Source organism: Coffea eugenioides, chromosome 4 (genome assembly GCF_003713205.1).
Source record: "Coffea eugenioides isolate CCC68of chromosome 4, Ceug_1.0, whole genome shotgun sequence".
Lineage (NCBI taxonomy): Eukaryota > Viridiplantae > Streptophyta > Magnoliopsida > Gentianales > Rubiaceae > Coffea > Coffea eugenioides.
In genome coordinates this window covers 41,540,582-41,563,112 of record NC_040038.1, presented here as the reverse complement: position 1 = coordinate 41,563,112, position 22,531 = coordinate 41,540,582, and the positions used below count along the sequence as shown (strand labels likewise).

Below are 22,531 nucleotides of genomic sequence, written 5' to 3'. Positions count from 1 at the left end.
GAAGACTTCGACTGCTACTACCTATTTTAGAAAAAATTCCACTTTTGATGTTTAAAAAGAAAAGAATAAAAAAAAACTTTGACTCCTCGTCCCACTACCGGTATCTGAAAAAGAGAAGTTTTGACGTTCATTGATTTGTATGCTGTTGAGAGAAAAGAATATGACATGACAATAATCCGATCAGATCAATTTACAGCCATAAATTTTCCTCAAAAACTATATGTATCATGCGATCAACTCAAAGGAAACGCAGGTTGTTGGATTCTCTAGAAGTTACAATGTAGAGGAGCCACAGAAACTGATTGCACAATTCCAAGAATCAAATGGAATCATGCGTTACACAAAATTGAGACTCCTTCGCAACAAGAACTCAGCTGAAACATGAATCATTTCCTATAAAATTCAGAAGGCCATGATCATTATATGCAGTAAGAAACACCTACTTATACATGGTTCAAGCAAGTACTTGTCCATTTGAGAAAGTCCCCAGGCTATCATTATTATCATGTTGTACCCTCCCACTTATCTCCAAGCACAAACCATTATTCAGGCATTTGTTCAAATTCTCTTTAACGGATTTCCTAGGCCCTGGATCCACAAAAACAGGTTGAATTTTAAGAGTAGGGTTTGGTTTGATGCGGGCCGATTCTCTCTCCTCTGATGGCCGTAGAAGAAGTCTGTTTTGCAACTCTTCAGAGGCTTCATCTTCGTTCATCAGCACCTGGAGAAAGTATAGCAGGAACAAAAAGCATAGCCACAAAGCGAACAAAACCAGCAACTTATATAGAGATCCGAAAGTAAGTAGAAGTAATTTGACAATAGCACAACGAAGATGCCCATAAGATGGTACTGTCACATTGTAAGTTGGATCAAGGGAAGATTTTCATGGCATCCAATGATGCTTGTGAAATAAGTCACATTATAATCTAAAGTGCAATAATGTTTCAATGATTTCCCTTGCTGGAAGGAACTGTAGAACTGAAAGAAGATGTAAAAGTTGACAGTACTAACCTTCCGACCAACCAGATCAAACGTCATAATGACTTTATTACGCTGGGCACGTTCAGCCTCCTCTATCTCTTCTCTTTTCTTCCTCAACAGTTCTTTCTCCTGTATGGGGAAATAGGGAAAAAAGAAAAAATTAGAGAAACCTCAGCAACAAATAGACAGATACAACCTAAACTATACTTACCTCCTGTGACAGCCAGCTATTCCCCTCAATCTCATAATAGTCACTTTGGTCATCTATAACTGTTGTACGTGCAGCAGCGTTTCGGTCATACTCAACAAGCCTCTTTGCATAAGCTTCAGCAGCTGCCTCAGCCTCTGAGAGGGGAACTGCACCTTCATGCAGACCAGCATAGGAGCTTCCTTCCCTCAGCACAAGGGCACCACAAAAGTTGCATGGTCCCTCACCTTCTTGTTCACAAACTATTTTCCCACAAGATAAACAATTGCTGATGAGCCTGTGCTGACGAGCTTGGCAAGAACATGGCTTCCCTTTCTGATACACAATTGATCCTTTTGAAGCCTCAGCCAGGGATACAACCTTTCCAGACTTTTTCTTCTTAGAATTGCCTGTGGTTCCTTTATTCACATTCTGTGACTCTGATGTCCCAGTTGAGGTTCGATTTTTCCGATTAGATGAGGCTGCAACATCTTTCGATGCTTTCTGTGGTTTTTTAGCTCCAATGACCAAGCCATCATTAGTACGTGGTTTGACATATGCTTGTAAGTTGGAAGTTGAAGTATTTTGAGTAGGCTTATTCACATTCTGTGGCTCAGAATAACCTCTCCGCTGTAAATACTCTCCAATCACATTTTTGCCAGCTTCCTGGCCTATGATATTCTGCACAAGAGAAGAATAACAAACAGTCAGCAGTGACAACAGCAGTGGCACACTTGATTTTGGATTTGCAAGCACGAACATCTCAGACAATTTACACGTGCACAAATTCTCTCAGGGTAGATTGGCACATTGACAACTTAAGTGGGAAGCTAATTAGGACCAACAACGAACCTGAAAGAAATCCAAGAAACACTAACCTAGAATGGCCAGTAGTGGAGGCTTAATTGAATTAAACAGTTAATCGCACGTCTATTTCTTAATAGGTACAGTATCTGTGTGATCACTACTTCAAAAAGGCGTAATAAAATATCATGCTTCAGCAAGCTGTGGGTGCAAATTTCTAAAGTCTTTAAGTTGCATCCAGAAGGCTTTTATTCAAAGTCCAAGTTTCATACAGTGAAACTATATCCTAGTTTACCATAGCATAACTTGACCCCAGAGAATAAAATTATCCAAAAGTCAGATCATAAAATGCACCCGTATTGGGGTTAAGGCCTGAAAGACTAATCAGTGACATCAAAAACTGGTGTTTTGCCTTTTCTTTTCCCAATGTGTGCTACTGAATTCAAGACTAGCATAAACATGTTATCATAAAACGGAATCAGAATGCATGGCATGATTGAACAACCTAACTCTTTTAACCATGCTAACTCAGTAGCACAAAGAACATCCTATGTAGTTAGCGAAGAGAAGTTTTCACCCTAATAGCCAAAATTGTGGTCCTATACCAAACTCCCAAACTGCCAATATCTAACAACAAAAGATTAAAGCTTTGAAGCACCACCAATAACGTATAATTGCATATAAAATCTCCAGGAAAACAACACCCCAAAAAAAATATGAAGCCAACTTCAAAAATCTAAACCAAAAACACAAAAGCAAGAAGACCTCCCCCCTCCCTCCTCCAAAGATGTGACCTTTTTGCATATATAACCAACTAATTTGCAAAGAAAAAAGAAATCCCAGATGATAAAATTCGCATATGAAACTAAATTCGTAGAATTCGTAGAGAGGAGAAGAAAAGAAGCAAAGTACATACATCAAGATACTCTTTAGCATCAAGAGGGGGGGCCATCTCACAATAGGAAACAAGCCCAGATATGATTTCAGCATCCAAATCAAGACCCGTTTCAATCTTCTTGCATAGCTCCAGCAATGCCTTCTCTAGCCACTGCCCTGCCGTTTCCATTCTGATGCTAATACGATACTACTCTATACTACGGCGTATGCTTGCTTTGTTCAATACTCTGCCTCTTTCAGTCTTCCTGCAGTGGAAGGGTAGCACTGTAGCAGTAATTGAAATTGACTCCTTCACAAATTAAAAGGGAAAAAAGAAAAGAAAAGAAACAGGAAAAAGGAAGGTCGTAATCCGGTAATCCGCACGCAAGAAGGATTTCGGATTAGCCAACAATTCGTGTGTTAAAATAAATAAAAAAAAAAGGAGTGGAACATGAAGGTGTAATAATGCTACAAAAGAAAAAAAAAAGGAAAATGCTTTTCCACAATTTTTGTGTGTGTTATGTTGAGAATAATTGGAAAGGAAAGAGAATTAGTTTGTCAATATAATTATTAAATATTTTTGTATTTTTTTGAGGCTATTTGAGCTCCTTACTTTACTTTAGGAATCATTCTGGTTTTTGAATAATTTTTTTTTATTTTCATGTCTAAGTAAATTAAATATTTGCTATAGAATAGCTATTAAATTAAGTCTGCACTAATAAAATTCAAATGTTTATTCGTATTGTTATTTTTGAAAAATAAAAGTCTCCCATAACAATAAATCAATCATTGTATGTTAAAATCATAATAAGGAAAATGAGCTTAGTATTAGAGATAAATTCTTCACTAAATTTTGTATACTGATAAAATTTAGCACTCAAAAGCCAAAATTTAATAGAAATCGCTTTAGTTTCAAATATATTAAGAGGTAATTGACATGAGGTAAATTGATAAATTGAGTTTATCTTTCAAAGTCATACTAAGCTGTTTTGGTTACCTATCAATTCATTTTGTACAATCTTCGTATTACATTTTAATTAAAAGTTTTCTACTCTATAATATTGTAAATCCAACAAATGAATAAGAATCTGTAGACTAGTTTTAGAAATATTAAATTAACTAAAGTATCACAAAACAAAATACTATATTATAAGGTGAATAATTTTACTCAATTTGTTGTAATATTTGTAATTAAGTCGAAACTCAAATTAATGTCTATTAAGGAAATTAGAGAAAAATAGAAAACAAAAAAAAATGGAGTAGCTCATGTGGGGGGAAAAAAATAAAAAAGGGAGACAGGTGTTGACTGCTGACTTGCCACTGGCCTGCCGTTTGTAGTTTAAACCAATAGACCTCTATGCACGGTACAAAATCCTCATCTGTACAACCCCCTAATTCAAAGCCCTAGTTCTTCCCCTTTGTTTCTTCAATTAGTTCTGGTTCCTCCTTCCTCCAGCATAATCGAGCTATTCGAGTAATGTTACTTTCTCTCAAGTGTCAGGTAATTTCATATCAGTCTTGATATGTGGTGCATTATAAATTAAAAAATTGTTCTTTTGTTGTTTTATCCAAGGTTGCAATATGCTAAAGTTGCAAACTTTATGACATGAGGGTTATCAAGAAGTACGAAACAAGATCAAACAGATCAAATTTGAGATGGGTTTTCATGGAAAAGTTGATTAGTGTTAGTTTAGTTTGGGAAGACTAATGAGTTCTTCTATACTTCCTAAACATGTAGTGGCTGTTGTAAGGCATCAAAAAGACCCCTTGAGGGCACTGGAGATGTTCAATTCTGTGAGAAAAGAAGATGGTTTTAAGCATAATTTGGTAACTTATAAATGCATCATTGAAAAGCTTGGTAATCATGGAAAATTTGAGGCCATGGAAGGTGTGATGGCAGATATGAGAGCGAATGTCGATAACCATCTAATGGAAGGGGCTTATGTTAGTGCCATTAGAAATTATGGTAAAAAGGGGTTGATCCAAGAGGCTGTTAATGTGTTTGAGAGGATGGATTTTTACAACTGTGAGCCCTCGGTTCTGTCGTATAATGCCATTATGAATATCTTGGTTGAGTATGGGTATTTTAATCAGGCCCATAAAGTGTATATGCGAATGAGAGATACAGGGGTTGAACCTGATGTTTATACGTTTACGATTAGGATGAAGTCGTTTTGTAGGACAAATAGGCCTGAAGTGGCTTTAAGGCTTCTAAGAAATATGCCTGGACAAGGTTGTTATGTTAATGCTGTTTCTTACTGTACTGTAATTGGTGGATTTTACGAATCAAGTTATCAGTTTGAGGCGTATGAATTGTTTGATGAGATGCTTCAGCTTGGAATTATTCCCAATGTTGAAACATTTAATAAGCTCATGCACATACTTTGTAAGAAGGGGGATATTCGACATAGTGAAAGGCTTCTCAATAAGGTGCTCAAGAGGGGTGTATCCCCCAATCTTTTTACGGTTAATATTGTTATTCAAGGCCTTTGTAAAAGGGGCTTGCTTGATGAGGCTGAGAGAAAGTTAGATAGTGTGACAAGAGAAGGTTTAGCTCCTGATGTTGTTACATTCAACACCCTTATCTCTGGCTTGTGTAAGAACTCAAAGGTTTTAAAAGCTGAGTCCTATTTGCATAAAATGGTGAATACTGGGTTTGAGCCTGATATTTTCACCTACAATACTCTCATTGATGGATTTTGCAAAATGGGCATGGTACCAAAAGCTGACAAAATTCTCAAAGATGCAGTTCATAGAGGATTCATGCCTGATGAGTTTACTTATTGCTCTCTCATTTATGGACTATGTGGTGATGGTGACACCGACAGGGCCATTGCTGTATTTGATGAAGCCAGGCGAAAAGTTATAAAGCCCAGTATAATTCTGTACAATACATTAATCAAGGGGTTGTCTCAACAGGGGATGATTCTGGAAGCATTGCATCTTATGAATGAAATGCCAGAGAAAGGCTGCAAGCCTGATATATGGACTTATAATTTGATTATAAATGGGTTGTGCAAAATGGGATGTGTATCGGACGCCATGAATATCATGAATGATGCAATCTCCAAAGGGTTTCTTCCTGACATTTTTACCTTCAACACTATTATAGATGGTTACTGCAAACAGTTAAAGATGGCTGATGCACTTGAGATTGTAAATACCATGTGGGAGCATTGCGTTACTCCTGATGTAATCACTTACAACACGCTGTTGGATTGCCTCTGTAAAACTTCAAGTCCCGACAATGTGATGGAATTATTCAAGTCAATGAAGGAGAAGGGTTGTGTTGCTAACATTATCACATTCAACATTGTTATTGAAAGCTTGTGCAAGTCTAGAAATCTCACTGGAGCTTTGGAAATGCTTCAAGAAATGGAAAACGCTGGTGTGTGTCCTGATGTTGTGAGTTTTGGGACATTACTTAATGGATTCTGTGAAGATGGGGACTTGGATGGAGCCTATGAGCTGTTCAGGAGAATGATAGAGCAATATAGTATATCCCATACAACTGCAACATACAATATTGTTATAAATGCATTCTGCAAGAATTTAAATATGGGCATGGCTGAAAAGCTATTCCGAGAGATGAGTGACAGAGACTGCCACCCAGATAACTTCACTTATCAGTGTATGATAGATGGTTTTTGCAAAATTGATGACACTGATTCTGGATTTTCTCTTCTCCATGAGGAGGTCAAGAGTGGATTCATTCCAGCAGTTAAAACCTTTGGACGAGTTTTAAATTGTCTGTGCTTGAAGCATAGACTTCGGGAAGCAGTTGATGTTATCTTCCTTATGGTACAAAAAGGTGTCGTTCCTGATATTGTGAACACAATTTTTGAGGCCGATAAAAAGTTTGTAGCAGCTCCTAAGATTGTTGTAGAAGACTTATTGAAGAAGGGCCATATTACTTACTATGCATATGAACTCTTGTATGATGCAATTAGAGATAAGAAGCTTTTGAAGAGAAAGCTACCGAGTAAAAGTTCACATGGTTCCAGAGACAACTTTTCTAAATCATTTGATGGGCTTTTTGATCAGAAGGAAGCAGTGCAGATATGAGGCACCCAATTCAGAGACTGTAGCTATCTCCAACAGTGATATGGGATGCTTAGTTCTACTGCCATCCGGTCGAAGTGACAATCAGACAATGGTAGCCTAATTTTATGAATATTGTTTTTACTTCCATCCTTTTTCTGCTGCATGATGGGCTCTGGTTCATGTTTCAGGGTGATTCAAGCACATGGTGCAAAGTCATCCAACTGAGAGATTATCTGCTCCTTTAGAATGGATAATAGGTAATAGCTCAGTCTCATAGGTTTATTTTCTAATTATTCATTTGGATGACTGCTGGCTATGATGCCAGTTGAAATCTTGCCACAGCATTGAATAAAACTGGACCTGTGAATCTTGACTGTGTTAGGTTAGTTCCCCATTGATGGCAGTACCTCTAAAACGGCACTCAATGATAATAATTATAATAAAAGGGATTAAAACACATGGAGGAGTAGCTTAGGCATCTGCTGCTTAAGTTTGATTTATGTAAACTGAAATGAAGAAAAGATACATTTAGTGGAGTTCTTGATTTTCTCTTTTACTCTCTCTGTGAGAGATTATCTGCTCCTTTAGCATGGATAATAGGTAATAGCTGTCTTATAGGTTTGTTTTCTAATTATTCATTTGGATGACTGCTGGCTATGATGCCAGTTGAAATCTTGCCACAGCATTGAATAAAAGTGGACCTGTGAATCTTTACTGTCTTAGATTAGTTCCCCATTGATGGTAGTACCTCTAAAATGGCACTCATTGATAATAATTATCATAAAAGAGAGTAAAATACATGGAGGAGTGGCTTAAGCATCTGCTGCTTAAGTTTAATTTATTTAAACAGAAAATGAAGAAAAGATACATTTAGTGGAGTTCTTGATTGAGTTTTTTCTCTGTTACTCCCTTTGTCTTGCTGAATTGTCATGTTTTCCTTTGTGCCCTGTCCCAAAATTTACGTGACTTACCAAATTTAGCAACAATTTTCTTGCTTTTTTTCCATTTAACCTCTTGTGGACTGGTAACAGTGACATTACGTCATTGTTGTGGGCCCTCTCCATGTCATTCACACCAATAACAAGTTGTTAGATACGCACGCATGACATTACAAAATTATATGAAGTTAATCAGCATAATAAAACATAGATATATGCTTTGTTCTTGCTGATGGATATTGTGATGACAAATATGTGATGTTGGCCTGATGTCTGTTTCCCAACTTCACCACTAGAGAAGCATTTTAATCTATTTCATATTCAAATTCAGATGTTGAAGGACAAAAGTGGAAATGAAGCAAATTAAACGCCTTGTGTGCAACTGCTGAAAAGAAAAGCACAAGTCCCTGAAGACGACAATGTTTATGGGACAGAGGTAGTATGGTTTTTTACTTGGAAGTGGTGAGAAGCAAGCTAACAAAGATTCTATTAAAGCTTTTGCATTGTTGAGAATTTGTTTTTTTATGGAGTTTAAGTTTCATGCTTTCAGTCACTGCATTACCTCTTTCATAAAGTTCAAGTTTTGTATTGTGTGTATTCCTCATTGTTAAACTTGAGTCGTACAACCATTAGAAAATAATTGAAGTTATCAATATGGTGCTCAATTTTATATTGAGAGAGGAGGTTACTGCCATCAAATAAGCCCTGTACTGTACATCTCTGCCATTTATTAACAATGGAAAGTTGAAAGTTCTAAAATGTTGTCTCTCTGTCTCTCTCACTCTCTCTCAGTTTGGAAAGGAACTGTTTGTGAGGCTAGTTTTAGGGGTGGAGAGCACTATCTTGGATTCCGTCATCTCTATATATAAGCAGTAAACTTTATCGGGAATGTAACTATCTGCGGTTTAAATACGACTTTTTATTATGAATACAGGCAGATAGTACTCCTAGCCCAGGAGGAGCATACACTTTTTTCCAGTTGTTACTGAGGAATTGAGTGATTAATACTCTGTATCTTTATTAAGAAGCATCAATTTGAGGACCTTTTGCAATGATTGCAGAATACTACTTAGACTTGTACTTTGATAAGAGAGTACATTTTTTGCCACTGACACTGAGGAGATGAATAATTGGCACTTTTAAGAGATCTATTACAAACATGAATTTTAGGGAAAACGGCTTGATGATCAATACATGCATGCTATGGTTTTGAAGCAGGGGACAACGGATTCTCAGCTGTTATATTAACTTTTCGATATACACGTGTTCACCAAATGTTATTGTCCTGCAGATCAATGTTGCAGATGAGAGCACACAGACATAATTGCATGGATACCTGCATGGCCATTAGCAAAGCATATCAGATGATTGCTATTGATGGTTTATGAGATCTTATTGAAATGTTCGACACAATTTCTGGGGATTCCTTGTGCATACCATTATGCACTCGTCTCTTTGCAGGTACTCATAAAGAAGCATGCCTCTTGTATATAAATGCATTTATACGTGAGTTGCTATTTGCCATGCATCTTGTCCTTTGAGATCTTTTTGCAATTGGAATTTTGACTTGAATGGTTACCTGTCCATTGATGATTTTTGCTTGCATGGTTGCTGGTATTCATGTTTCAAGACTCTTAGAAAAATGGTAACTCTTACAGGAACTTGGAGGCAGATGAGTGCTTTTCGGTACTGGATCAAGTGAGCTGGCATGTAGATTTTGATTGATACTTTAGCATGTAGTTGTCAATGCTTGTAACTTTGTATACTACTCGTACGGTATAAGAAGAGAAGCAGAAACTTGAGTGGGTTGAGGAATGAATCATATCGATCTAGCTTTTGGTGCATCAAGGAAACAGAGGTAGTATTCACAATTGGAGCTGAATGCTGGTTGAGGTTGTAATTGATGCCTGAAGCCATGCTTTCACTAATTACCTAAATACACACCAAGTATGGAGATTTGATCGAGCGGAATCATGCTTCAAATAGTTTATCCATGGATGCAGCTTATCAAATTGGGCAAGCCTGGAAAACTGTGGTCCCAGATGGTAGCTTATGCGTAGCTGTACCACTTGTGATTGGTAACAGCTGAAATCCAGAAGAACAAATCATCCACATGTACTCAGTCATCAGTAGTTACTGAAAAAAGAAATGTACAACAACATTGTCCTATGGTGTTTGGAACCAGATAGGCTGCACAGGTACTTAAACATATTCTGGAGCTTTAAATTGTTTTGCTTTCCTAAAAATGTAATAACTCGAACAATGGTAGACTAGACACAGCTTTGATGACCTTAAAAGAACAGAAGCCATCTTGCTTTATTGGCTTGAATATGCAGTTGACTGGATGAAGTTGTTGAGAAAATATTCTTATTGCATGACTCATTTGTAGAGAACAACCATCTTTGTCCTTGTTCTGGCATCAAACTAAACACAATTCTTTTTGCATACCTGAGTTTGGTAATATTCCTTAAGATTTTTCTTACTTTCTCCCATCAGTATGATGTTTTTCTTGCTTTTCCTTGTCAGTGTTCTTCGGTTTGTTCACAGCAAATATAATCCCTATAGCAAGGGCAAGCTCTGAATTGACATGGAAAGAATCAAGCCTAATTACCTCTTTCACATTGACAACTGACTTAACGTAATAATACACATAGTTCAATTAGAAAGAAGGATAAGTTTTGGTCAATTAATTGATAAAACAATTAATAAAATTGGAGTGATTCGCAAAAAAATGCAAATGAAAGTCAGTTAAATTTTGCAATTGAAATAACCAGGGGACAAACTGAAATGGGAAGATAGTTTAGGGGAATTTACCTTCTTTTAAAGCCGAACTTCAATGGTTTTACCAAGCTCAACGAAAATTTTGGTCCCTCTTCAGATTGCTCTATGTTTCCGCGTGCTTGTAATATCTGTAGTTACTATTTTTTTTGGTACGAAAAGTTTGAATGAGAGAAAAAGTTGGAATGAGTTCGACTTCAGTCATCATTACGTGTCAGGGCATGTTTTCGAGATTATAAGTTGCTTGCAGGGATTTTAGTGTCTACTAAAACAATCTTCACATAAACAGCGAAATTCGAAAACACGACCTTTATATATATATAAAGTAGTCTGTTCTTATCAATTGCACCAACTTATGTTGGCACCTCTTTAATTACTTTGACCCGAGAAAAAAAATCTCCATATATGGTGATCATCTATGGGAGTTTGAAAATTTGATATTTGTTCTAAAATACAACAAAATTTTGCCTTCAAGAATTTAAATGATTCACATTGGGAAAGGACTAGTGGGAAGACTAAATGGCAATCTAAACAGAATTGACAAGGACAATTTTACTTGACCTCTTTTTGCAAATGATAATCTAACAGTATCACTTATATAGTTGTTATTCATGTACTCATCATTCAACTAACCATCAAAAGAAACAAATTTTGTGATTTAATTTAGGCCGTATTGCGCGGAATTGAATTTCGACAAATTCCATTGAAATTTCTGAATCATTCCAAATCATTAGGGGTTATTTTCCAGGAAAATGATAGAGCATTGAGAATTGTAGGACTCAGGATTGAAGCTTGAAATTGGGACCATTTGTCTTTGAAAAATTCAACTTCCCTAGTTGCATGGAAGACATGTTTAGCGTTTACTTAGAAGACCTTAACCACCTATATAACCATGGCCAATAGGCTTGCTAATTGCAAAAAAAAAAAAAAAGGGTCCTTCAAGACCAAATTTTCTACTAGTCATAATTCAAATCAATTAGGAAAGCAATGGAAGCCAAATCCTCACAAGAGCCTCTTGTGGTTGCATTTCTTATCTTTGCAATCTTGCTTTCATCAACCATACCATCCCATGCAGCTGGAATTACTGGATTAACTCATCGAGGTACATCTAATTTTATTTTTCTTTTATCTTGCTAAGTCAATTAGTTTTTTTTTACTACTATCTTGCTAATTTTTTTAAATTCAATACTTTTTGGCTGAAGCAGAAATTATGCAGAAGCCAAGTTGTCCTCCATGTTTATGTTGCCAGAGGGAACCGCCACCAGAGTGCTGCTATTGCGCCTGTTATGTTACTGAATCAGGAAATAAACACTGACTTGCTTACATTATCAACGCCTATTTCAATCATCTTTTTATCTCTCATGTACTTTACATCAAAAAAGTGTTTTTAAAAAAAAATTATTCCAAATAATCTTCTATCCAAACACACACAAAAGTCCAGAAAAATTACACTCAGAGCCCTTCAATTTCGACAAATTTTACAACTTGCTGTAATAGTTATAGTAATAAGTTATCTACAGTTACAAAATACACAGTGTAATTCTATTATCATAAGCAAGTCCAAGAAGGGAGATTGAGGGTATCGGCTTGAAAGCAAGTAGAGCAGTTTGCTTTACCCTTTAATAACTCACATTCTACTCTTTTTTTTTTTTTTGGTCTATTGTCATCATTTACACCTACTCTAATCTATACTAGGGGTGATCCAACAGGGCCACGGGAACCGACGGAAACTGAACCACCATAGAACCATACTGGTACATTAACCACCTATATGGATCTAAGAGAAACTATATTAAATGACAACTTTTAATGGGAGGCGAGATTTGAATCCTCCTATCCTGCAAAACGTGTGGTGGCCAACTATTTTAGTGATTCTTCAAAATTCAATTGTTACATAGAAATTATATCACTTGCCATTTGTCAAAGCATTTCAAGCCTTACGAAGTATGGTTTAAATGTTTCTTTAGACCACTTTTTTTTTTTTTTGAATGGTTCAAAAGAAGTTCAAACCACAAACTTTAGAAATTTTATATTTTTCATTAAAAATGGGGCGCACAATTTCAAAATGGTAAAATCATTTCAATTTCAACATTAATCTTTTAGGATGCAGGCCTTTTTTTATTTTTATTTTTTTGCTATAAAAATTCCAACTAGGGTGGAATCCGTAAAAATAAACAAGGTAATTTTGATTTTGGTTTTGCCAAGAATAATGGAGATTGTTCAAATAATGGTGCAAAGCATCTAGCTACTTTTTGGGATCTGCATACATATTGATAGAATTCCATCCCTTGTTAATCTTGAGTTAATTGCGCTTACTTCCTTTGAGGTTAGGCGAACTTATGAATCAGATCCCAAGGTTCTGGACAAATAACAAAACATTCTCTCAAACTTTACAAAACTATTAAACAAAGAAGTGTTGTTAACATTTTGATACCCGTTAAATACTTGAAACCTACTCCCTCCTACTCGTTGAAGTTGTTGTACTTTTCTTTTTTGTCTATTCCAAAATAATTGTCACATATCCAAAATAGAAAACTTGTTTACATCCAATTTCAATATTTACCCTCTCAAAATATGGGTCCTACAACTTTAACTCAAAAGTCAAAGTAAAAAGGAAGCACCGCAATTTGATGTGTGAAAAACACCCCCAAATGTGTGTTAAGCGTTGTTGATACATGATCTTTGTCATGCAATTTTGAGTTAAACAAAATAGATAGACCCTACAGCAATATATTCCCGACATAACTTTCTTTGTATGCATTACACATTAGAGAGCAAAAGTGGAAAGTGAAATAAAATTTGCAAGATTCAATGCACTGTTGATAAAAATTACAACTTCCCAAGTGCAACAAACTTATCGGGAAAGAGGGAGTATTTAACAAGCACCCATAAGCATCATTTCTAATGTTCAGTAAAGGGGTATTTGATGAACATTTTGCCATTGTAAGGGGTTTATTGCAATTTGATCAAATTATGGGGTAAATTTTGTTATTTGTTCAAATATCGAGTAAGGTAAATATAATAAACCTGTACTTCCTAAAGTCGATGAATTCACAATTCCCAATTGTGTAAGAAAGTTCTTTTAATTTTCAGGAAATTTTGGCTTTTGATATAATTGTGATTATTTAGATTTTATTTCTTTCTAGAATAAATAAAAAAAAAGGCAAAACAAGCAAATCATGAAAAAACAGAAAACGGGAGCAAAGCCGAGGAGCAAAAGGAGGTGGAGAAGTTGTCATCCTCACCGTCGCTGCAACTGCCGATCACTTCCCAATTGATGTTTTTAAGGTCCTTGCTATCTCATTTCTGCTTCTAATCTCCAAGTTCATGCAACCTGTTTGGATGTTTTGAGCATTTTTCTTTCTTTTTTTGTTTTCTTTGCGTTGTTATTGAATTCCTTGGTAATTTGTTTGCAATTTTGTGATTGTATGCTCTTTTAATGTGATATAAATGCTGTGACATTTCGTTTGGATTCCTAATTTGGGCCGTTCTCCTCGTGGATTTTAGCAGATTTTCTTGAACCTTTTATGCTTGAGGCATGCTTGATGAAAAGCCTAGACTAAAAGAAAAATTTGATTACTGGTTTTGTTGAGAGTCGGAGATTGGAACGTGTGGTATTTTGTAGTTTGTGACAAAGGGAGAACAAATTAGGCTCCAACGGGCATTTCAAAATGAGGTTTAGAGATCTTAGTGTTGGTTTTTGCTGATTTGTCTCTCTTTTTTTTTATAATTTTTTTCCTGTTGTTGCGAGTTTTAGTGGATGTACTGTGTATGAGTGTGTAAGAGGTAGGAGGTGGTGTTCCAACACTGCCGCAAGCCAGCCTGACTGCTGGAGAAGAAGAGGAAGAAGAAAACATTTTTGAAGATGCAACCAAGTCCCGCAATTTTCCCTAGCTTTATATGTTCACCCCCAGCCTTTTGAAACCGGTAGCTTTATATTAGAAGTTTTCAATTATGCCCTACTACTAGAGAGTCAATTATTAGTACAAACAGTCTTCAATTTGTCAGATTAGGCTTTAATTTTATGTTATCATTCATGTGACCTATGTGAGATATGGGGCATTCTATTATTTTTGTTTCTTTTTTTCCTTTCGTTTTTTAAATTGAGTATGACCAAGTGTCCAGAGCTCGCTATTACATAGCTTTTTCCAACAAAAGTTTGGAATGTGGGACTTTGCTTTAATTTTATTTTCTTCTCATGCATGTTCACTTGTGGGATTTTCTTTAATGCTACTTTTTGAAGTTAAGTTTACTTGTGTTTGACTTCAAAACTAGAAGACAATTAAACTAGCAATTGGTTTGCATTGGGTGTATGTAGGTGCTCAAGGCTGACATCTTCGTCACAATTAAGCTCCTAAACTCATTTCTCTTGTTTGCTGGATTCGTCCATGTAAATGGTGTGTGTGTGTATATATATATATTTGCTTCAAAAGTCTAAAATTGCTTTTTTGAATATTGTTTAGGTAAATGTGACAACCCAAATAGCTTTTTTGAATATTGTTTAGGTAAGTGTGTGTATATATATATTTGCTTCAAAAGTCTAAAATTGCTTAGGTAAATGTGACAACCCAATACCTTGTAATGACTACTGATATCGGAAAACCTTTCCTAGACTATTGGTGTATTCGGCTGGATTTGCCAAGTCCCTTCCTAGGCTCTTTTACCCTTTCCCCTTTAGTGATATTTTATTCTATTAATGAAATAAAAAATTCAAATACCATCTTAAAATGTTCTTTAATTTTTATTATTTGGTATTATTTTTATTATAATTTATTTACTAATTTTACATTTATTATTTATTTTTATTATTTTTTACCTAATGTTGGGCAAATTCAATTTTGGGGGAGTGGGAAATTATAAAATCTTATAAATCAAATCATTTGTGGATCGAGAGACATTTTGTGTCATTACTTGGTCTAATATAAGTACTGACTTTAGTGCAGACTTCAAAACTTTTAAACCAGTTAGACCTATAGTATTATTTTAAGGAAAATCGTATACCAAGTGACATTCGACTTGAGAGATAGAAACAAATTAATGGATAACCCACATTCTTGATTTTATGGATTCCCATATTTGTGTCTATCAGTTAGAAATATTGTAATTTAGAGTTGCTTTTTGTAGGTGGACTCTTATTTTAATTGCAGTCTTGGGGTGAATGAGGGGAAGGTGGGGGGATGGGTTTGGGTACCAATTGATGGTTCCATCACTTCTCAACAACCATTTAGAAACTGGATTGGTGCCAAATTAAAGTGAATCCTTTCAATAAGGCTGCTGAATTGATTTTTAAAATTTTTTTTTTTTTGGATTTTAGGGCCTGAATTTAAGTTTCAAGCTACTTGGGAGAGCTAGAATGAAATTAATCCTACCTCTCTCTCTCCCAATGCACATCCTAATGCAGAGAGCTGTGGAGAATGTAGGAACAAAAGAGATGGTGAAGTCTTTGATTGGTGGTACCCGTCGATTCTCTATTTCTTCACTTCTCAAACCATGCTCTCCAATTCTCTTCATTTTAGGTACCCAAAAAAACAAAAGAAAAATCTATGTAATTCTTTGGTTTTCTTTACTGCTCAATATTTGTGTTTGTGTAAAAGAAAAAAAAAGTTATATATGCATAGATTAAAAACAATCTAGTAGGAAAAAATCATGATTTTAAATCCTTTAAGAAATTTTTTAGCTGGATTTGTTAATTCCTAATTAAGTTTAATCTTTCTGTAGCCTGTGAGGAGCAAATAATAAGGGTTAAGGAGTTTGGGATTATTATGAGCAATAATTTGAGAAATTGAAGAAAAATGGGCTCTTTTTGATAAAAAATTTCAGTAAAGATTTGTTTGCTTATCTTTCTACTTTGAGATGAGGTTTACTGGGTCATCATAGTTTTTCTGGTTACTTATAGCCAATTTTTCAGAACCTGTGCCAACCCTTTTCAGTGATCTTTAGGCCTTCAATGCAATTGACTTCAAGACGTTCATGGTTGGCACTGAGGAATTTTAGCCATGGCAGAGTGAATTTAGTGATATCTCCACAGGGAAAGCCAAAATTCGAGACTCATGAAATTGAGCTGCCTAAAAGAGACAAGTGGATGACAAAGAAGACGTTGAAGATGCAAAGGAAAAAGAAAAGCAAAAGAGAAAGGCTGCCAATAAAAGAGACCCCAGAAGACTTGGTGTCAAAGGGAAGAAGAAAAAGCAGAGGCTTGCTAATGCTGAGGAAAGGATTAAATACAAGCTTGAAAGGGTAAGTTGACAAACAACTATCTCTCTCAATAACTGCCTGTTTCTGAATATGATAATTCAGATATGTATTCTCTTTTGAAGTTTCTAGTACTCATCTTCATATGTATGGACTCAATTAATAGATTACCAATTGTGTGCCTGACACAAACTCTGTGCCTGGAATGATCATAGTGGATAGTTTTGGCTAAGCAGTTCATAGTTCACTGGTTAAAAATGGGCACATCGCAGTGCATCTTTGTGGTGCTACTCAATTTGTTAGCGCTTATTTCGATGTCAATTAATTCTTGTTTGTGTTTTTTTATCTATCTGATCAACTAATGGTGGTCAGAATTCTCCTTAAGGTTGTCCTTTAATTCCTGGGCATTGATTATTTCTATTTTCCCTGTTTTTCCTTCTAGAGTTATTCTCAAAGAGAAAGAATCGGCTATGGGTTCTATATGTATGCCTCAGATTGGCTTAGTTTGGTTAGTCAACTGATGGGGCTGATTTTTCTTTTCCTCAGGCTAAAATTAAGGAAGCCTTGCTAATTGAAAGACTAAAGCGGTACGAGGTCAACAAGGTCCAGGGTCCTGTTGTTAAGCCACATGAGCTGACTGGCGAAGAGCGATTTTACATGAAGAAAATGGCCCAGAAAAGGTCGAATTATGTACCTATTGGTAGGAGAGGAGTATTTGGTGGTGTCATTCTTAATATGCATTTGCATTGGAAGAAGCATGAAACTGTCAAGGTCATTTGCAAACCTTGCAAACCTGGTCAAGTGCAAGATTATGCTAGTGAAATTGCCAGGCTTAGTGATGGAATTCCAATTCAAATAATCGGTGATGATACAATAGTTTTTTATAGCGGAAAGGATTATGTGCAACCAGAAGTTATGTCGCCCATCGATACATTGTCCAAGAAGAGGGTAAGTTTCTTGTATGATTTACTTTGCTTTTAAATATATACTTCTTTGGGTACTACATAAGTCTCTGGCTACCTGTAGGAGATTCTCAGTTATCTTTGATTGCTTTGTGGATTGGTTTTCCTACATACCTTTTCTTCTGCATTTTTTAATCCTATTAGTGTCTGAGTTGATTTAGACTCATTCATTGGCTTGTATAACTTATGCAACTTCTGATCATTTTTCAGTTACTTTTCCTTCTTCAAGACTCCTGGGTCTGTTTCTGATGAGATGGTACACTTCATTTTTGTTTCTTTGAAGCTGAAGAATTGACATTGGACATGGGACATGAAGACAATCTACAATGACAAACATGTTACTTGAAATAACATAACCAGACATGTATAGTACATTTGGATTATTTGGTTATTCCTCTGTCATACAGGCCATCCTTTATCACTGAAGTTTCTACTGAACTTTGGTTACAAGCGCGTGTTGTTGCATGTATGATCATATGGGTGCAAAGTGGATAGAATCTAAGTAATATTGGTATGTCAAATTGCTAGCTTTTGAAACGTAGTACTAGGGATATGTGTAATAGAAATTCGCAAGATTTTTAGAACTTTTTGGAACATACTGGTATGACCTTTCTTGTCCATAGGAGTTGGTTGACCAAAAGATTTTTTTTTTCTTGGGAATAACTATGCACTCTGCTGGAGTTTTTGCAAGCATAGTTTGAGCATTATATTTCTCTCCTGTGTTCTTGGCAATATATCTATTATTATGAAAATGTTGGATGTCTGAAAAATGTTGCAAATAAATGTGGATTGTTTGCCCTAAATATATTCATCCAGGACCATGATGAGTGCCTGGGTGTTATTAAAAAGATCGAAGGATTATTTGCCTTTACAGCCAGTTTGATGGTTCTACATGAATATTTGATCTTCGAGTTGTGAATTTTCTTTATCAATTCAGTTGTTCTTGTGATCCAACAATAAGATTGTTTTGTGTGCAATCCTGAATATTGATTGTGGCTTTGTTTATTTGGGTTCTATTTTAGACGCTAGTGGTCCTGTTTGCATTTGGAAATAGCTCGCAATTGATTCAAGGATTCCAACCATGTCAGTTAATTTGACTTTTGACATCAGTGCCTTTATGCTTCCGTTTCGATTGATAAAGGCTGAATTTGGTGACTTTATATAGGGCTGTTGGTGGTTTTTATATGATTGTAGCAAGTCCTAGCTTAAGGCCTGATGCTGAATTTCAGGAGCACGGCATTGTTGTTTTAGAAAAGTCCTCAACTCTAAGCCATGATACTCGCTTGTGTAGGAATTATATGGTTCTTTGGGTGCTAAAACAGAGATTGGTAGAAAATAATAAAGAAACAAAATTGAAAAAGGGGAGGGAAACAAGGCTGTGTTTACGTTCAACTTGGTTACTACAGGAATTTATAGTTCTTTCCTTGTCATGGTTATCATGGATAAGTACTTGTTTTGTCTATTGAAAGGAGCATATATGGAGTTCTGAACAAGAGTTCCATGCTTCTGTTAGGTACCAAATTCACTATACATTAAGGGATGTCTGACATGACATGTGAGAATGTGCAGTTAGCTTTTACTGTAATTTTGTAACTGCGATATCACTATAGGTAGTGGCAGTGCTCTATGAATGTCTTCATCAGAAATGCAAATGTCACGTTTGTAGTAGCACTCAAGCTGATAATTATACTTGGACTTGTCGTAATAAATTTCAAGTTTGCTTCTTGTTTGAAGTCGATGACAGATTTTTATAAAATCTAGTGTTTTGAAAGCTGCCTCTTTATTGGATTACTCTATGGAAGAGGTCCTCTTTCATTTATATCAAAAGGTTTATTTGGATTCCAGCTGTGTCTAAAATGAAAGAAGAAAAGGAGGGAGAAATAAAATTCTGGACGATGAATTGGCTTGAAGGTGAAGCCATAATTTTGAAAATGACTGCATTCTGGCACTTTTTTTTTTTTTTTTTTAAAAGTAATTTAATATTTAGCTTTCTGCTTTCTTATTCTGTTGTTGGGATTCTTCATAATAATTTTTAACAATTATTCATAATAATTGTCCGCAAGGTTGTCATATGAAGGTTTCAATTTTATAAACCTCACCATTAACATTACCTTATTCGAGAATATTGTGGAATCTTCTTGGCAAAAAAATTTTTACACTCGTGTGACTTTTGCTTGAGCTATGTAAATGCTCCGTAGATTGGCTGTTTTGTTGGAATCATTCGTCTCCTTTATGATTGGGTATCCTGTGGACATCAGTTTAATGAGCGGTCATCTCTTAGGCAATCAAAGAAAAAGGGGTCTTACTTAGCATACATTTGTCTGGTTTTTGATGTGCTCTTTTTCCTTCTCTTTTCCATTGTAGATTACAATTTTTTTAACCTTTTCAGTGATTTTTTCTTCTTCTTTCAGGCATTAGAAAAATCCAAGTACGAGCAGTCACTTGAGTCTGTTAGACGGTTTATTGCTATTGCTGAGAAGGAGCTTGAATTATACTATAGACATGTGGCACTTTACGGTGACCCAAATGACCGGAATCCGAACTCAATCTTTGATAAACCAAGATGGATGGAATGGGCTAGGAAGGTTGAGGTAAAAGAAGATGCATCTTCAATAACTGAAGAATGTTCGCATACTTTCTTTCAAACAGAAATTGATTCGATGGATGATGAAATCTTAGAATCTGAAGAAATCTCAGAATTTGATGATAAATGCAAGAATAATACTGCATCTGCAATTGAAATAGATTATGGGGATGATGGAACTCATAGTGGGGAAATTGAGTCATGTGATGAAGAAACAGGTAGTGTCTCTTATACTAGAATACTAGGTTCAGGATCTGTACATCGAAGTAAATGGAATGCTGAATGAGGATTTGTTTTGAGCAAGATTTTATTTCGCAATATTCATTTTAATTTGTTTACACCCACATATTGATCTGTTTGTTTTATTTTCTTTCAGGAGCTTGCTTTCCTTAATCATACATAAACTGCATTTTATCTTGTTATAGCTGTTTGAAGCAGCAAACACTTGAGTTTTGGTCTCCCTGTTGGCAAAATTTAAACTACTTGTTTGTCTTAATGTCTATTTTGGAAAAGAAGATCTGATGCATGATTGGCCAAATATTTGCTTTACATGTGAACTTAGAGGATAAAAAGAATGCTCTTGCATCTTTAGCTGGAGCATATTTCTGGTTTTTAAAAAAGCAAGAGTATTATGGTAAAATTTTGTTCATTTTGCTTGTCTGTTTGCAAGAAATGCATGCTAAACTGAAGCTATTTGTTATAGATGTTTTTATATCTCCAAATTGCAAGACAATAGATAAGCTATGATCAGATCAGTAGGACATTGAGTTTGTCAGCCAAATCTAGTAAAACGAACTGTGTTATGGTTACAACTTCAAGGAGCAATGCCGTTCAAGATTAACGAATGAAGAAACTCAAAAAACTAAACAAGTGTGTTTCGAAATATGTCCTGACTATTTGATACCTGTGAAAAGTTTAGATAGAAAATTGAAGTTGTTGGTGGTCATTAATTTCATGAATAGCCAGAGAATTATGCTCAGTCACTCTTAATGACTGGTAGAAAAGCAAATTCTACTTGTTAGATAAGTTTAATGTATTTCTAAAGAACTGATAAATGAGCCATAGCTATTACTCCATGGACTTTGATAATAGCATGTGTTCATTAACTTTGATGAAAGGTACATATGACATTTTTGTAGAATTGCACTACGTGGACTTTTACTTCATAGCTATTCAAGTTTAGGTGACACATGTTTTCTGCACAAGCTAATAGTTCATAAGAGCTATTACAAAAGCTAAATTCAGGGTAAATGCTGGCAATGACGAAAAGAAGCATAGAAAAACTTGAGTTGGCCAGCCATTGTTTCAGTGTTGGAGATTTAATAAGCGGGGGTGAATGAGTTTTTGTTCAACTATGCCATATCTGGAGTCTAAATTAAAACAATTAATTTGATGTGAAAAGAGTAAAATTGCACTGTGAAAGTTGTATATGTTATAGGATTAATCTTTCCTGCATTGACAGTGTATACACTATTAGCGTTTGATGAATGATAACTATGCAAAATTTACCTTTTACACACATATCATAAATCAAACGGTGATAGTGTATACACTTTACTTTATGTTGTACGACAATAGCTGGTCATATAAATTAGTAGTGAAAATTAAAATACTTGTGAGGCGAAGAAGGAATATTTTGGTCTAAGAAGTGGGTGAGCACAAAAAAAAAAGGGGGTAGCTGAGGATTTTCTTTATTTTTTTTAATAACATAATTTGTTAGGTTATACCTATGACTTTACCTAATAATATAGCATTTACATCTCTTTTGCCCCTAATATTTTATCCTAATTATTATCTAAAACCAAAGGTCAATTGGATAGGGAACTAGCGAAAGCCAAAAGCTCTTTCTACGTATATTCTTCTAGTCCTCAGGTACATGAATGTTAAATGTTTTATATAATCTTGCAATTACCAGAGCTAGAAAGTTATTGTAAATGAATTCAAGTAGGAAGTAAAGAAATAGAAGTAAAAACAAAAAAAAAAAGTAGTTAAATCAGGAACTTGGTAATTAAATATTAATCCCCCAATGAAATTCTGCAAGTTTCAATGGATTAAAACTTAAAAAGAAGAAGAAGAAGATGTTTTCCCCCCATTTGTGTATCGGACAATTTCCTAACTTCCTCTTTTATACTTTTCCTTCATTTCCTTCATTAAAAGAAATGTTTCCCTCCTAAATAGAGAAATT

At 35.3% G+C, this 22,531-nt stretch overlaps 2 protein-coding genes and 1 pseudogene across 6 annotated transcripts; 2 read left to right on the top strand and 1 right to left on the bottom strand.

The window, feature by feature from the left end:
* Positions 1 to 166: 166 nt before the first annotated feature.
* LOC113768294 (activating signal cointegrator 1-like) lies at positions 167 to 3,184 on the bottom strand. The gene is made up of 4 exons (XM_027312580.1): positions 2,889 to 3,184; positions 1,193 to 1,849; positions 1,012 to 1,110; positions 167 to 721 (listed from the first exon to the last, which is right to left on the bottom strand). Exons 1-4 carry the CDS (start codon positions 3,036 to 3,038, stop codon positions 455 to 457), a joined length of 1,173 nt encoding a protein of 390 aa, XP_027168381.1. The 5' UTR covers positions 3,039 to 3,184; the 3' UTR covers positions 167 to 454.
* A 1,060-nt stretch (positions 3,185 to 4,244) lies between these two features.
* Positions 4,245 to 10,275, top strand: LOC113769555 (putative pentatricopeptide repeat-containing protein At1g74580). Of its 5 annotated transcripts, XM_027314031.1 has the most exons (5): positions 4,245 to 7,004; positions 7,081 to 7,149; positions 8,162 to 8,292; positions 9,122 to 9,291; positions 9,489 to 10,275. In XM_027314031.1, exon 1 carries the CDS (start codon positions 4,556 to 4,558, stop codon positions 6,911 to 6,913), a length of 2,358 nt encoding a protein of 785 aa, XP_027169832.1. In that variant the 5' UTR covers positions 4,245 to 4,555; the 3' UTR covers positions 6,914 to 7,004; positions 7,081 to 7,149; positions 8,162 to 8,292; positions 9,122 to 9,291; positions 9,489 to 10,275. The 5 variants fall into 5 exon arrangements, with proteins under 5 accessions (XP_027169832.1, XP_027169833.1, XP_027169831.1 ...); XM_027314032.1 differs by lacking the exon at positions 7,081 to 7,149; XM_027314030.1 differs by having other exon boundaries at positions 4,245 to 7,149; positions 8,162 to 8,266.
* A 3,527-nt stretch (positions 10,276 to 13,802) lies between these two features.
* On the top strand, positions 13,803 to 20,668 carry LOC113768197 (annotated as a pseudogene).
* The last annotated feature ends 1,863 nt before the right edge of the window (positions 20,669 to 22,531 follow it).

Bases quoted from the DNA above. Each gene is read 5' to 3' on its own strand.
- LOC113768294 (XM_027312580.1), bottom strand. From the start codon at position 3,038: ATGGAAACGGCAGGGCAGTGGCTAGAGAAGGCATTGCTGGAGCTATGC. The intron at 1,111-1,192 runs GTAAGTATAGTT...TTCCCCATACAG, and splicing joins ATAGCTGGCTGTCACAGGAG to GAGAAAGAACTGTTGAGGAA. The intron at 722-1,011 runs GTTAGTACTGTC...TACTTTCTCCAG, and splicing joins TTGATCTGGTTGGTCGGAAG to GTGCTGATGAACGAAGATGA.
- LOC113769555 (XM_027314032.1), top strand. From the start codon at position 4,556: ATGAGTTCTTCTATACTTCCTAAACATGTAGTGGCTGTTGTAAGGCAT.